The sequence below is a fragment of the Pundamilia nyererei genome, unplaced genomic scaffold, assembly GCF_000239375.1.
Source record: "Pundamilia nyererei isolate P.nyererei 1_Seehausen unplaced genomic scaffold, PunNye1.0 scaffold00080, whole genome shotgun sequence".
Classification (NCBI taxonomy): Eukaryota; Metazoa; Chordata; class Actinopteri; order Cichliformes; family Cichlidae; genus Pundamilia; species Pundamilia nyererei.
The window spans coordinates 2761189-2776646 of record NW_005187481.1 but is presented as its reverse complement, the minus strand read 5'-3'; the positions used below and the strand labels follow the sequence as shown (position 1 = coordinate 2776646).

General features: G+C 40.7%; 1 protein-coding gene across 2 annotated transcripts in view; it reads right to left on the bottom strand.

Annotated features, from left to right (window-relative positions):
• Nucleotides 1–2469: 2469 nt before the first annotated feature.
• The window catches only part of LOC102193867 (lysine-specific demethylase 6B-like), a 21788-nt gene continuing 8799 nt past the window's right edge, over nt 2470–15458 (bottom strand). For both annotated transcript variants that reach the window (XM_013912077.1, XM_005737917.1), the window contains exons 8-20: nt 12327–14881; nt 12105–12231; nt 11541–11646; nt 10941–11146; nt 9099–9268; nt 8944–9012; nt 8712–8860; nt 8298–8412; nt 8027–8214; nt 7751–7892; nt 7511–7637; nt 6913–7083; nt 2470–4882 (exon numbers count right to left, since the gene is read on the bottom strand). In XM_013912077.1, coding sequence (XP_013767531.1) covers nt 4859–4882; nt 6913–7083; nt 7511–7637; nt 7751–7892; nt 8027–8214; nt 8298–8412; nt 8712–8860; nt 8944–9012; nt 9099–9268; nt 10941–11146; nt 11541–11646; nt 12105–12231; nt 12327–14881 — 4149 coding nt within the window. In that variant the 3' untranslated portion in view covers nt 2470–4858. The remainder of the gene's footprint in view (nt 4883–6912; nt 7084–7510; nt 7638–7750; nt 7893–8026; nt 8215–8297; nt 8413–8711; nt 8861–8943; nt 9013–9098; nt 9269–10940; nt 11147–11540; nt 11647–12104; nt 12232–12326; nt 14882–15458) is intronic.

The window sequence follows — 15458 nt, the reverse complement described above, 5'->3', positions numbered from 1 at the left end:
ATGGTATCAGGAAAGTGTTGGAGGGAAAAATAAACGAGCTGTGTGCTCGCCTCCCTCAGCATCAACTCTGAGGGAAGCACAGTGTCCAGTGGAGCCACTCAGTGGCCATAAGCAGACTGACAGAAGTGCAGCTGGCACATTTAAACGCTGGATCAGATCCTTCAGGACCACAAGACCTCATTGTTGCACAGATATGCCTTCAAAAGTGAAACAATTTTGTGAACTTGGAAAACTAAAATGAAAATAAAAACTATTATCCTTTGTTTCAGCATTTGTTAGTTTGGCTTGATAGCTAACACTTTTTAATTAATACTGAGTTTGACAGGAATGATAGTGGAATTTACTAATTAATGGATAATGGATGGTGCATAGTGAGATTATTAGAATTTTTAGAAAATGGAAATTTTGATATACTGGTTCTAGAAAAAAAGGGGGAAATTGCATCACCAATAACACGAGGTTTTATTCTCCTGTAAAACTAATTTTTATTCAAATTAATAAAAGATTCAGACAGAAGCAAGTTGCATGCAGTTCAGTCTCACTTTCTTAGAAAACGATACCATATAAAATAAGTCGTGTTTTTAAATGCTTATAAATGGAGTTGGGTTGCAAAGCGGCTTGCCGAGCCATCTACAACTGTGGGCGGGCAAAGCTCTTTTTAAGATTTTCTCATAGAATGCAAATAGAGGCTGTAGCTTACCCATCAGGTAAAAGACATCCGCTCATATTGAGCTAATCTCAAAGAGAGCAGAGAGGGTTAGCCAGTTAAGACTGAAGAAGGTACTCGATGGGACTCCAAAAAAGAAATGAAACGTCGGAAAAAATCATTGTGGGATAATTTATCAAAACATTTTATTTTCTTGAACAACCATACAATATGTCACAGAAAAATCACAGAGGGATTTAAGACAGGTCTGGCTCAGGTTTTTTCTTCTATGTGAGTTCTTTTTCAAACAGTAAGTGCAGCATAAATCAAACAAGTCAAGAGGGGGGAAAAAGAAGCATTATTACACCCTCCAAATAATCCCAATAATGAAGACAAGACACGAAAAACCTCGACGCCATTAAAAGTCACATCCCTAAAAGTCTCTGCAAGTGTCAAGAGTTACAACTACTGCTAATGCTCATCATAAAATCACTAATGCCTCACAAGATTATGAATTTCATACAATGGAAAAAAAAATGTTAAAAAAGATCTCGTATTTATCTGTTAGATACAGTACAAAGACATCATTCCATTTCTGTTACCAGTAAACTGTGTTGAAATGGTTCTGAGCACCAAATGGTTGGTTTGAGTTGTATCACTGACTTATGTTCATATATCATTATATGCTGTTTAATGAGGGGGCACTGAGGCAAGGAGGGGTCTAGCACCATGAAAATTAAACCACCCCCCTGATTGCACTTCCCCTATCAACACATTATGACCATACTACATTTTTAAAATACCTTGTAGCCCCTTGTCAAGTGACGTATCCTTTGATATGCAATAAATATATACGAAAACGACAATGTACAGTATAAATAATGTCACAATTTACAATTTTCCATTTTCTCTGTGATCCAAAAAACCGAAACTGACAACAAAAAAAAGAGGTATAAAAGCGGGAAAGATTTCCCATTGCAGTTATTTAAACTACAGTGAAACAAGATATTTTTAGGGTGTATTTTAATATAGCAACAACAGAAACAAATGACTAAGGTGGACAAGTCCGACCAAAGACGAGTTAAAATTTCTGATTGAGAACAAATCTACAGTCTTCTAGCAAACCTGAAAACAGATACATTATGTACATTGAATGGTGTGCACAGGCTAATGAGGGGCAGAGGTATGATGTGGAAGATGTCATTCGTGGGCATTCTATTATAATGGTTATACGACAGTGAGGTTGAACCGCCATCCAAATTCATAAAAACAGACCCGAGCTTGTGGAGCGAGCACGAAAGAAGAAAAGCTGCTGAATGTACTTTGAAGCAGCGCTAGGCGCATACAGCATGGTAACCAGCCTCCCAGCGTCACACTACATTACAGAGCACGCGTGAGATTTTTAGCTTGTAGCTTAGAATTTTTTTAAAAAAGTATCTGTGACAAAATTAGTTGTGTTTATAAACAAAAAACAACATCATCATAGATTGCATTAATATGTGACTTAAAATCTCAACATGTGAAGCTACATCAACTTTGGCACATTTTGTAGCCAAGTAAAAGTGAACGCAAAATAAAAGTAGGTCATATGAACAATAAATGCGCCATTACTAATATAAGCAATAAAATGAATTAATGACAATGAAAATCATTTGATGTGCTGTTAAACAAAGAAATCTGGGTCTTTCCTGTCATATTTACATTCAGCCGCTCTTGAACATGCAATACTGTTCAAAAGTTTTGGTGCACTTTTTTTTTTTAGAATAAAAAAGTAATTTGTTTTTGGAAAAAAATTGAAATTACTTAGTTTAAAGTTACATTAGTTTAAATTAGACACATTGTAAATGATAATCAGTGACCACCGGAATCGTTAACTATACATCATTAGTAACTATTTTAATGGAGGGCTGTTTTCAGGAAGCATCGTGTGTTCCAGCGGTACACTGTTACCTGATACAAGTTTATTAAGTTAGAAGGCTAAGTGATCATGCTCGGAAGCTGCAGCATTGGCCTTTGTTTGACTGATTGCAGCTGCTTCATCAAGAAGGTTTATGTTCTAAATAATGAAGCTCTTCAAAAATATTTAATAAAACAGCGTATATGATAGCTTTCTCTGAACCAGCACAATCTGCTTATAACCAAGAGAAGTCGGAGGTCCTTGTGTGCAGCCAATAAAGTATCCAAGTACATCTGAGTCTCCAGTTTGAACAATAGATGCCACATGGCGTCTTCTCTGGCAGCTTCAACAGCGCCCATAAAATGCCTGTCTGAACATCTGCAGTAAAGAGGCGTCTAAGCAGTGTCACAAAGGAAAAAAGCCACAAGACGGGCAGAAGACCGAACAGCAAAATATGGCTTTTTCCTCACAACTTTGCTTGAAGACCAGAATCCTGGAGTCACCTCTTCACTGCTGACACTGAGACGGACGTTATGTAGCTGCTGTTCACTGAAGATGCCAGGTGAGGACCTGTGAGGTACCTGTTTCTCAAACCAGTCTTTAGTCAGTGATGGACTTTTCCTCTTCCTCAGCTGTGCACCAGCCTCTCCAAAATCTCTTTCCATTCTGATTAGAACTAGTTTGTCAATTTCTTTTTGGCTACAACTGAACGAGCCAAATTTACTGCTTCCGTTACTTCAAAAAACATTTTCACATGTACTCATTTAATTTACAAAAACACTCTTCTGACGACCACATAGCCTTTTAGCACGATAAAGCTGTAACAGGAAACACCGCAGAACACAGAAGTGATGGTTCTCTTCGAAGCAATGACGACTTTGTCCATTAATCAGAAATTGTTTTGTAGCATGTGACATGTCTGATCAGCACTATGCCTCATTAGACAAAAACCAAATATGCTTCTATTTCAGAAACAAAAAATCTTCCGAAACCAACCCAAACTTCTGAGCAGCAGCGCACCGAGCTGGACCCTTCAGGACCCTTCAGGACCGACGATACTGACGCGGCCTGCAGTCTGACCTCACTGGTTTTTGCATTATAACATGATTGTGTGTCCCTCCGGACGTTTCACTTCACAAGCACTTCACTGACATAAACCCGAACGGCGACCCCTGCTCTCTCGCACCCCATCTATGCACACCACTGCGTATCCCATAAATTTATTCACAATTTACAATTATTTATCTTCTCTGTCATCTAGAAACAAGAATATTGAAACAAAAGAGGTATAAAACTGGGACTGTTTGCCCATTCCAATAATAAAAAAAGAGAAAAGAAAAAGACATCACAATGCCTTTTTTCCTCCATGTGTCATAGAACCACACCTAACACCATTTAGACCTGTGAAGAAGCCAAAAACAAATAAGACAAGTTCGTTTTTCTTTCTGCACACTTCATTTTCAAATAAGAACAAAACTGTTTTAGTCCTCTGCTAAACCCGTATTTTAGAGACACTGATAAAAATTTGTGTTTTTTTCTTTTTAATGCTTACATAAAACCTTTGTGTGTGTTTAATCTTCTAATTATCTCTCCTCTAAAGTTCACAAGGCCAATGTGGTGTACTTCTAGGCTGGTAAAACTTTTTTTAAGCATCTAACGAGCATAAATAAGATTGGAATAGCACCTCAGAGAGTTTACAGACAGGAGTTACAAATGTCAGAGCTTTTACCTGAATATGAAAAAAACAAACAAAAAAAACCCAACAACAAATAACCAGAAACAGAAACCAGTACGATGCCAAATGTGACAATCAGCTACTTCTCTTATGAAGCGTTTCCCCTGCTGGTACATTAGAATCACAGCAAATTCATGGACACATAGAATAACTAGATTGGTGTAAAAAAGTTCTACTGAATTTGCATAAAAGTACCTGAATCAATACACAGAACTGGCTACTTGACGCTTTTGAATCACAGCAGTGTCCGTTGAAAATACATCACCTGATTTTCAGTGCTAGCAGTGCTCACATTGTGTTTTTTTTCTCCTGTCCTTATCTAAAATGCTTCTTGTGAAAAGTACCAGTCTAGTCATTCTATTTCAAAACACATGTCCAATCAGCAGCTGGTATGGGGAAGACGGTGAGCTATATAGTTGGACTGGCTGAGTATCCATACCTTACAGTGTGATGTAAACAATACTGAGTAAACGTGATTGGCTGATTGAGACAGTGTTTGCAGGAACAGATTGCCTTGAAGGCAACATTTGTGCTGCCATTAGAGTTTTGGTTATGGCTGAAAGACACTGTGGAGGAGTCCTCACTTTGAGAAGGGAGTTGGAGTCTGAAGGATGAGGGGAGAAAAAAAAGAGGAAGAGAGACAGTTCAGCTGGGGGTTTGGAAAGAGCTGTTATCAAATATTCATTGCATTACTGCGGACTATTTTTCAAAGCAGACAACTAGTATCTGCAATAAGGATGTTGTTTATTTAAAAGCACCAGGACAGGGAACCTAGCAGACTCCCTTACTGCAGCAAGAAATCATAATGTGAACCCTAATTTTACAAAATGGCCAAAAGTAATATCAATTTTAGCCAAATAACACATGACTTATTTGATATGTATAATGGTAGATGAGAGCAGTTCTAGGGAAGGTTAACCAAAGCCAATAAAAAACAACAAAAAAGAGAAATCGAGAGAAATTAAGTCTCATTCACACATTTCTAAAGGGAGAAACTCTAAAGGCTGGATTAACATAATAGCGTCACATCAGCCACCAGTAAACAGCACTTCATCCAACCCAGTGTGCTTTTTGAGAATGATGACTATTCTCTGTTGAAATGACAAATACATGATTTGGAAGCAAGATGATATCACTTTGTAAAGTGAAGCAATGTAGCTGTTTGGAAAAAAATAAAAGTTACAGGGAAATTCTGATTTTCTTTTTTGGTTGTGAACTTCACAAATTTGCTAGCTCAGCTTGTTAAAAAGAAAACGTAGGAAGGTAATTTCGCTAAAACAATACCATGAAAAAGTATTTGACCCCTTCCTGATTTCTTAGCTTTTTGCATATTTGTCACACTTACATGATTCAGATCATCAAACTAATGGTAATACTAGACTAAGATAATCTGAGTAAATACAGAATTTTATCTAGACCTACCAAGTGAAAATGTGAAAAAGTAAACCTGGTAACTTCTTGTGTCATCCTTGGCAGCAAGAACTGCAATTAAGCATTTGTGATAACTGGAAGTGAGTCTTTCACATCGCTGTGGAGGAATTGTGGCTCACTCTTCTTTAGAGAATTTGTTTTAAGTGAGCCACATTGGAGGGTTTTGGGGGATTTAAATCTGGACTTTGGGCACTCCAAAAAGCTTAATTCTGTTTTTTTGATCCATTCAGAGGACTTGCTGATGTGTTTTGAATCACTGACCTGCTGCATAAGCAAAGTGTGCTTAAATTTAAGGGCACGAACTAACGGCAGGACATCCTCATTCAGGATTTTCTGGTAGAGAACAGAACTGATGGTTGTACCAATTATGACAAGTCGCTCAGACCCTGAAGCAGCAAAACAGCCCCAGACGATCACAGATCCACCACCATGTTTGACTGCTGGTGTGATGTTCTTTTTATGACGTGCTCTGTTCCCGTTACATGATGCAAAATAAATAAATAAATAATTATAAATCAACTTTTGTCCAGTTAGTCCACAGAATATTTTCTTGAGGATCATCAAGATGTTTTTTGGCAAACATGAGATGAGCCTTTGTCTCTTTCTTACTGTTGAATCATGAGTGGGTTCCTTAGATGTTGTTCTGGGTTCTTTTATAACCTACTGGATGAGTTGTTAAAAGCTTTATGGAGTAATTTTGGTAGGCCGGCCATTAAAGTTTTCTCCATTTGTGGATAATAGGTCACTGTGGTTTGCTGGAGTCCCAACGCCTTAGAAATGGCTTTATAACGCTTTCTTTCAGCGACTTTGTTTCTCAGTTGTTTCATGATAATGATGTGTTGCTTTTTCAGATCTTTTAGCCTGCTCCACTTTGTCAGACAGCTTTTTTAAAGTGGTTTCTTGATTAGACATGTGTTGCAGGCCTGCTCACAGTCCATGAAATTGAACTCATTTAAAAACTACAGTTTGTATTTACTTGGGTTATTTTTGTCAAATATTTTTATGATCTGAAACATGTAATTATGACAAATATGTGGGGGAAAAAAAATCAAGAACGGGGGAAATACTTGTTCACAGCACCGTAGCTCCAAATGCATGACAGAGATGCCATCAAAAACAAAAAACAGTCTGAATAAATAAATTTAATTCATTCCAGATGCCAGATTAAAAAGTGACCATTAGAGATTATAAAATCATACTAACCAGCACAAAACCGTCATAGATTTTCATCAGCTCCTCTGTCCGATACTGTTCCAGCACCACTACTCCTGTCAGCGACGGGCTCTTAGCTCTGGCACAGTCCTCACAGTGCACCACGTAGGTCGTCTTACTACTGTTCTCACTGGTCACAAACAGCAAGTTAAACACCTCCACCTGCACAAACACAGTGTAGTCAGCACCACTTTAGTCAAGCATTAGTTCATATTTAGTGGTATGACTCTGTTGGGGAACCTTCCAGACCCTTCTATATGCAGACATAGGGAGAGCCAAAGCAAAGCCCCAACACAGGACAAAGCAGGTATCAGCGACTGCAGATATAACATTGCTTATGCCAGAAACAGCATGAAAAGGAGCAGCTACAGCAGAGGAGGGTTACAAAGCAGCTTGCAGGTATGCAGCACTGAGGGAAAGCTAAAGCAGCACAAACAGCATCTTCTAGGATGGATTTGCCAATTGGATGTGTAAAAGGGTGTCAGCTGAGCGACCTCATAGCCTGATTAAACTAACGGCGCGCTCGACTTTTGAAAGTGGGACTCGTATCATGCTTTCACTTCTTTCACACAACAGAAGAGTCACTCACATCACACTCGTTGCAGTAGTAGGCTGGCTCGTCTTTCACGCGGCTCTGGTAACAGATTTTCTTCCCTGCAGCCACCAGCTGGTCTCTCAGAATCTGGATGTGCTTGATGGACTGCAACAGGCAGTGTCTGAGTGTTTGAGAGAGAGGGAGACAGAGAGGGAGGGGAAGACAGTGAAAGATGTAAACTAACGCCCCCTCACATACACACATGTATTCTGTAGATGCAAACACACATCTTACTTGATCATCTTGAAGGTATCCTGATCTGTGATTTTAATTGTGCGAGCCACATTCCAGGAAACGTGGATCATGGGAACGATTGACTTAACCTTCTTCACCTCGTTCCACTCAAAGCGCTCCAGGGCGAGTTGATATTGGTATGCTGGAGGAGTGAAAAAAAAGCAAACACAAAACAGTGGCTGACAAAAGGCAACAGCATATTTAAGTAGTAACTTTAGACAAAGAGGTTTGAAGCTGCTGCTTTTGGCTTATTTTATTTTTGTCCTTGTAACTCACAGTTGAGTGGTCCCACATTCCAGGCAATGTTGTTGCACCAGCCCACAGCTTGGACCCAGTGCACAGTCCCTGCATTAATCCACACCAGGTCGCCTGGCCTCTGGATGAAGCGGTACACAGGGATGTTGGAACTGTAGAGATCCTCTAGAACTGGCCACCAGGAGCCTGTAAGGTAGTCTACTCCATGCCTGAAGGAAAGACCAAAGCAATTCAGGCTACAGTAACATCTTTTGTATCATTTTTGTTTCAACTGAATAAGTTCTTAACTCACTTTTCACATAAATTATTAATAAGTTCCCAGTAGTGCTCATGGACTGCGAACCACTCGCAGTCACCAGGCCCGATGTTGATGTTAACTGAGCAGAAGTTGTTGTTCTCTTGATGACCTGATGAGAAACACAAGCAGTCCTTTTAATTTGAAAAGCAAAGTGTGCATGTTAGTCCCCATAGGGAAATAGTTCCTCTGCATTTAACCCATTCACCCAGTGAAGCAGTGGGCAGCCGCCAGTGCAGCGCCCGGGGAGCAGTGTGTAGGGACGGTACCTTGCTCAGGGGTACCTCAAGGTAGCCGTTCAGTGGAGTCGAACCCCTGACCCTCCGATCATGGGGCTACCACTCTACCTACTGAGCTATCCCTCATTTGAAACATTAAAAAACACCCTCCTGAGTCAAGACACGCACTTACCTGGTGTACGGCTGCCCGGCACCTTCATGTAAAGCTGGACAGTGTTCATGCCCAGGATGGTGTGACCGACGTGACTCAGCATGTTGTTACTGGATTCCACTCGCATGAAAGCTGGCAGCTTCAGCAGCTCCTGCAGCTGGGGCTTCCACCTTGAAAAAAAAAAAGTCATAAAAAAAGAAGGTAATGTGAGAGATTGTGGATCCTCGATTAGGTAAGTTTAACATGATCTTACCTTTTAGGATCAGACAGATCTATGTTGGTCCCGAATTTAATGATCTTTCCAACAGGTTTTTGCTCTGAGCTGGGGAGAGACACAAGCCTAACATGAATATGCTTCGCTGTAATACTGTGACCTTTTACACGAACAGATCACAGTTTTTCACTAACCTCAGAGAGCTGTTGGCATGAGGAGGCTGAGCTTTGCTCAAGATGGACGCAGAACTGGCTTTTGAGGTATGATTGCCTTTACTGTTGGATAGTGTCAGAGCGGCTTTTGTGGCCGCCGATTGGTTTGGAGTCTGTTCCTCATCTTCCTCATTCTCACTCTCCTTCTCCTCCTATAATACATCTGCATGAGCTTAGCTTATAACTGATAACAAATGCATGATTACATAAATTCAAGGTAAGTTTTGGACAGAGACATCTGTGAAGTCAATCACGTTTTTGCCTGCATGTGTTGATTTCCTCACTTCAGACACTTAAATTGTTAAACACAAACTACTACACATCTGCTTACTAACCTACAACCTTCATTTAATGTATTCTATTCAAATAACCTTTGAACAAAATACCTTAAAATACTGTTAGTTTCCCCCTAATGCTTTAAACGATGGACAGACCTGCATCAAAAGTAAATACAAGTCTAAGAATATAAAACAATTCTGAATTATCATTCACAGTGGAACACATAACACATGTATGCTTATTTACAGAAGCATGGATTCTTTCTTGAAAAATATACATCTCACACATCTGAGATGACAAAAAAGAAGCTAATCTCCAGTTTGCAAAACATTAGTTTTCATACAACTTTAAAAATGTTTTTAACACACTGCAAATCACTGTTGTTTATTCAAGTAAACCAACATTTAAGTTCTAGTTCATGGACCCCACTTCAACCTAATTCCAGTCTATAGCATAGCGGTTAACACATTTGTCTAACACAGAAAAGATCACCACATTTTTTCATGATAAATAAGGTTCTCTTAACTACGGGACAGGACTTTTAGCTTTGAGATAGCTTTGCCTTTCTCAGACAGAAACATGAACTTTGCGATCCTTGGATGCTTTGTTTTATACTGTTATCAGATGAACACATTAATAACGTGCCTATAACTGCACCCAACAACCTTCTGTTTCATTCAGACATTTAAAAACAACACTCCCAAAATGTTCCCGCTTGTCTTATATTCAGACCTATGATTACATTCATTCATGACCTCTTTTTTTGTTTGTTTGGTTTTTTTCTGTGCTGATACATGGAAGAGCTAGCAGCCTTTATTCTTCAAGAAGCATAGCAGTAGGAAATGGACGGCTCAGATTTCTGTCCCTGGTAATATATGCAAGACGATCCAAAACACTGCCTTCATATTCAAATCACAGCTGTAATCTGTTTCTTTTTTTCAACACCAAAGATAGTGCTTATTTGTTTTGCATGTGTAGCTTCCTCCATATCGGTCACAAAACAGGTGTGGTAAGAAAGCCTGCATTGATGCGCACTTCTTGTTGGGAGGGATTTATAATGCACTCTGACTAAAAGCCAGTTGGTTTAAAATGGAGCTTAATGCAGTGGACTGTGCAAATGGGCAGACAGACTGTAATGATATAGGAGCCTTTTGGAACTGGGTCACATACTGTTGCCCATGTCCTCTACTGGTCAATCCCCTTTCCTCTTTAACAGACAGAAGAAATGACCTGAAGCCACCTGGCCATACACCCTATTTTGAACTTTTTTTGTTTGCTTTATTAAAATACCCTGGTCTAGCAAATGCTGCTGAACTTCCAACCTGAAGTGTCCGTTAAAAAATGATATTCAGGGGTGAAAAGACACCAGCAGGCAAACAACAAATTTAGCAATGTCAGCAATCACATTAGAACATGTGATACAATATTTCTTTAAAATCTATTTAGCCATGAGCTGAAATAAAAGCTGGTGCAACTCAATTATTCAGTCAGTTATTTAATTACCCAACATTAATTGCCATAAAAGTAACATGAGAGTATGCCTACCTGCAGGCTCTCCTGAAAGGTGGAGGCCTGGTACTGGGCGTATTTGGCAATGATGGTGTGTGAGCGGCTGCTTTCGCAGGGCCATGTCTGACTCGCGCCACTTGCATCCCAGTTCTCATCAGCAGGCTGCTGAACCTGAGTCCTCACTTCCACTGCATGGTCCGAATTGGCCTCCACCAGAGATTTGGTTGAGAACAGACCAAGATCTGCGATGGAGAAAGAAACAGAGAAAGATAATTACCAGATAATTACAAAAACAAAACTTTTTTTTCCCTGTTCAATTGCTGAGACCGGTGTTGCCATGCAAATGAATTCAAAGCGGCAATCATAGAAGAGTGGTTGCCAAGCCATCAATCGCAGTTGAGAATACATGTTTTGCATTTAAATGTGAAAGATGAAGCAGGAAGTGTTATGTGGCTAACAAAATTTAAATGGGTTATATAGCAAGATACAGTACTATTAAAATATCCACTACTTCTATGACAAACCAGTTTTTTTTATCTGAACAATCTGTGCCTAATTTGACCTTTCCTGCTTCTTGTGTGATGATTTGAACAAAACAATAAAGTCAAATTATTTTTTAACAGTAATTAAACTTACTAAGGCGGAGGGAGCCAGCGAGGCCTCTGATGACCGTAACAGCGTTTTTGGGATCAGTGCAGAACTGAAGCAGAACCGGAGAAAAGGCATCCCTCTTGCTCTCCAACTGTGAAAACAGCACGGGGTAAACCATGATGAGACCTGAATGCAGTGTTGGAGAACATTTCTCTGGAAACCAGGGGAAAAGTCCTCACAGTAGGTTTGAAATTTGCAGATTTCTCAAACAAGGTGTGTTAGGATAGCTCTCGCTTGCTAACCAATAAACGGGCCAAGAAATAGAACTGAGCTAAATGTTAACATGGGGATTTGTTGTATATCCATAAAAATTAATTGAACTGCAATCCATCCAGTTTTTTTTAAATTTCCAAGAGATTTCATTCTTAACCTTTCAAAAGTTGAGAATGGCTAAGCTAGGCTAGAAAGGTTAGCAGGTTTTTGAGTTTAGGCTAACTGACCAGCTTAGCCTGAGAACATGATCCGCAGAACCAGCCTGTTAGCGTGGCTAAAAACAAGATTACTTTTGAAGTCTGGTTACTTGAGCTCCATTAATTAGCACATACTCACATAGATGCTTGGTGTAGGAGGATTCAGCTTATCACGAGGAATGGGGGTCTCTGCTGCAATGTTGGGTTTAACCGAGAATGCGGGAGGCAAGTACGACTCCTTGAATTTCCCTTTCAGACTTGCCCCCCTAGGAAAAAAAATGATACCAGAGCATTAATACTCATTAAGAGAGGTGAATAACACTCAGTGAGCTGGTAGCACATTTGTCAGCTTTATACTCACCTGCATGCTCTGATCACATCAGCGGCTGTGTTTGTGATGTTGATCTTGGAAAGTGGGATTGGGATTCTGGGCTCCTGCACCTCTGATATATTGAATGTCTGCCTTCCGCCGCTCTCCACTTTAACCAAGAGGATCTTCAGCTCCTTAGACAAGCCCATGGACAGCGCTTTCAGTTTCAGTGGGTCCACTTTACTTGCTGGTGCAGGACGATCTAATTTGGTTGGACTTGTTGATACAGCTGATGTTGAATTTGAGGTGGTAACGTCTGTATTTCCGACTACACAGGCAGTCTCATTAACGAACCCTTTCTTCTCATCTGTTGTTGCATTTGAATTCCCAGTGTCCACTTTTTGTCTTTTGATATCTTTGCCATTTGGGGTTTGATTTTCCTGAGGAGTCTGGCCCTTCATGCTGTCTTTGACCAGTCTGGCTGAGTATGAAATAACTGGCACTGAAGATAAAGCATTGCTGTCTTTTACATCGGGTACTCTACTTGTTTTAATTTTACAGCTGATGACCTTATTTTCTTCTCTCTTTATCTTAATCTTGATCGCTCCCTCTCTTTTCCCATCCTTTACCTTCTGTTTTCTCTTTTTCTCTTTGCCTGCACGTTCTGTCTTTGTGCCGTTTCCACTTTCTTCCTTGGTAGAGGGAGCTTGCTTTACCATCTTCATTACTGTATGTGTTGTGGTCAGAGTCAGCTCCGCACTCAGTGCCCCATCCAAAAGAGTCTTCGTCCTCTCCATCGGGTTTGCTGCATCCTTGTTGTCTTGTTTCATCACATCTTGTACATAACTCTCATTTCCCTTCTCTTTTTCCTGCACCATTGAGCTGGTGGCTGGCTTACTCACATCTGTCTGACTGCAGAATTCTTCAAGTGTGTCTGAGGTCATGTGAACTGGTGATTGATTACTGGGTTCGGAGGATTCTGTGGAATTTGATGTAGGGAAGAAGTCCTGACTCTCGGGGCAGTGGATATCTGGGCCCAGTTCAAGAGAGGAAGAGTACTTCACTCCATTGGCATCACTAGCAGGAGGACCGCCGAATGGACCACCTCGGCACGCGACCCTCTGGCTGGCAAGTAAGGTGGCCAGGCTCTCAAAGACATCATCAAGACCTGCGTCATCATTGTGAAACTCATGAAGGGGACAGCCAGACAGCTTCCTGCTGCTGTCCATCATCGCTTCTTTTTCTTCCTCCAGAAATTGTTCAATTGTACAAGGTAGATCAGAGAATTCAGACATGCTGCTGTGGGAATAATCTTCTGCACTCATATGATCAATGCTTTCACTCTCTACAGGAGGGGGTGAAAGACATTGAGTGGGGCTGAGCTGGAGGACAGGTCTGCTTAGTACACCTTTCTCTAGCTCCTCCTCCTCATCTCCAAGATCTGATACTGGAGATCCCTGCCAGCTAAGCACAGGAGGTGTGTTGGCAAGGTTGTCTCCCGTTTCCCTTAAATTTCCCATCACAGCCACAGGCTGAAGGTCTGGAGCATTGAGAACTCCTCCCTGCCCACCTTGCTGCTCTAAGCCAGCCGAGCACACTGTACTGAGAGGCGCTAAGGCTTTAAATAAGAGGGAAGGGAGTGTGTCATCTGGCTTTGCTTTTGGCTCACCTTCCAGTTGGGTTGAGACGATGGTGGAACGCTTGCTGGCCTGGTGGTGGCTGGTTTTCTTAGGAAGAGGGGTTTCTGGGGCACTGCTGCTCTTTTTGAGCATTTTGTGATTTTCAGACTTTGAGGATGGCTGCTGTGAAGTGGGCCTGGGATGAAGGGTGTTTGTGGATGACCTATGCGTAGTCTTTTCTCCTTTTTCACTCCTGTCCCTGTGCTTGTGTTTGGGTGGTGACTGGGCCTGATTCTCTCCGTTCAAAGTCTGCATTTTACTTATCTTTGCCTCACTTAGACAGGTGGAAACAGAGATGGAAGAAAACATTTCCTGTTCTGTAACTTTCATTTTGAGGGCTAATTTCCGTTCCTTCTTAGATGCTTTATCGCGTTTCTTTTTCTTCTCGGCCAACCTTTTCTCCTCTTTTTTCTTCCGTCTTTTTCTGTCCTCACCCTTTCTGCCCATCTTTGGAACGTCACCCTTCTTCTCCTTTTTCAGCAGCTTATACTTTTGTTTGGATTCAGACTTTTTATCTTCTAACTCCCTCTCAGGCTTGTCCACTCTTGCTCTATCGTGGGGAGACTGCAGTGAGCAGAGGAGCTGTGAGGTCTTCCTGTACTTGAGGTCTGAAAGCCTAGATTTTGAACCAGCATGGGGTGTCGGAGATGTACTTGATCCCCGACTGGGTCTCGGGATGACACTGGGACTTTCTTGGAGCTTTAGCTGCCCACTGAGGCTGGGACAACGCGGCTGAATGACTGGTGAATCTTTTCTGCCATTGAGCATTTTGTCTGTAGAAGGACTGGAAGGAGCACCTGTACTGCTGGAAGTAAAACCTCCATTGTTCGGACCACAGAGTACAGATGAGTACTGAGGAGAGTTTACACCAGATTTCGAGAGGGAGGGGTCCCTTGAATTTGTCCGTTGATGAATGCGCTGATTCTCCTGCAGAATTAATTTTGCATCAGTAACTTTAAGCTGTATTGTACATTTAAGGCCTTTATACACCAGACATGTAAAATTGGTTAAGTGTTAAAAATATCTTTCAGACTCACTTATTCTTGGTGCACGTGACTGTGCAAGTGACCGTGTAATTTTACTGGACAAACTTGTCATGTACTTTTTGGGACCAAGCTGAATTTTTCTAAGTTTTCCGATGAAAAGAAACATTCTGACCAATCAGATCACTGAATCTGGCAAAAAGTGTGATTGTAGCTCAAAGCCCGCAACGGTACTGAATAGAGATGGCACGATACCACTTTTTTATGTCCGATACCGATATCATAAATTTGGATATCTGCCGATACCGATATGAATCCAATATAGTGTTTTTTAATCAACAAAACTGTTTTTTTTTTAATATCTTGCTGCATTTTGTATAAGTTCATACTCAAGTTTAAAACAACAACACCACTAAAGCTATTCTGTTATACCTGTATGCAAAAAAAAAAAGTTTCATAGTTCAGCAATACTGATCAATCTAATAAACTTAAACCTACACCATCCTCCCTATTCTGGTATT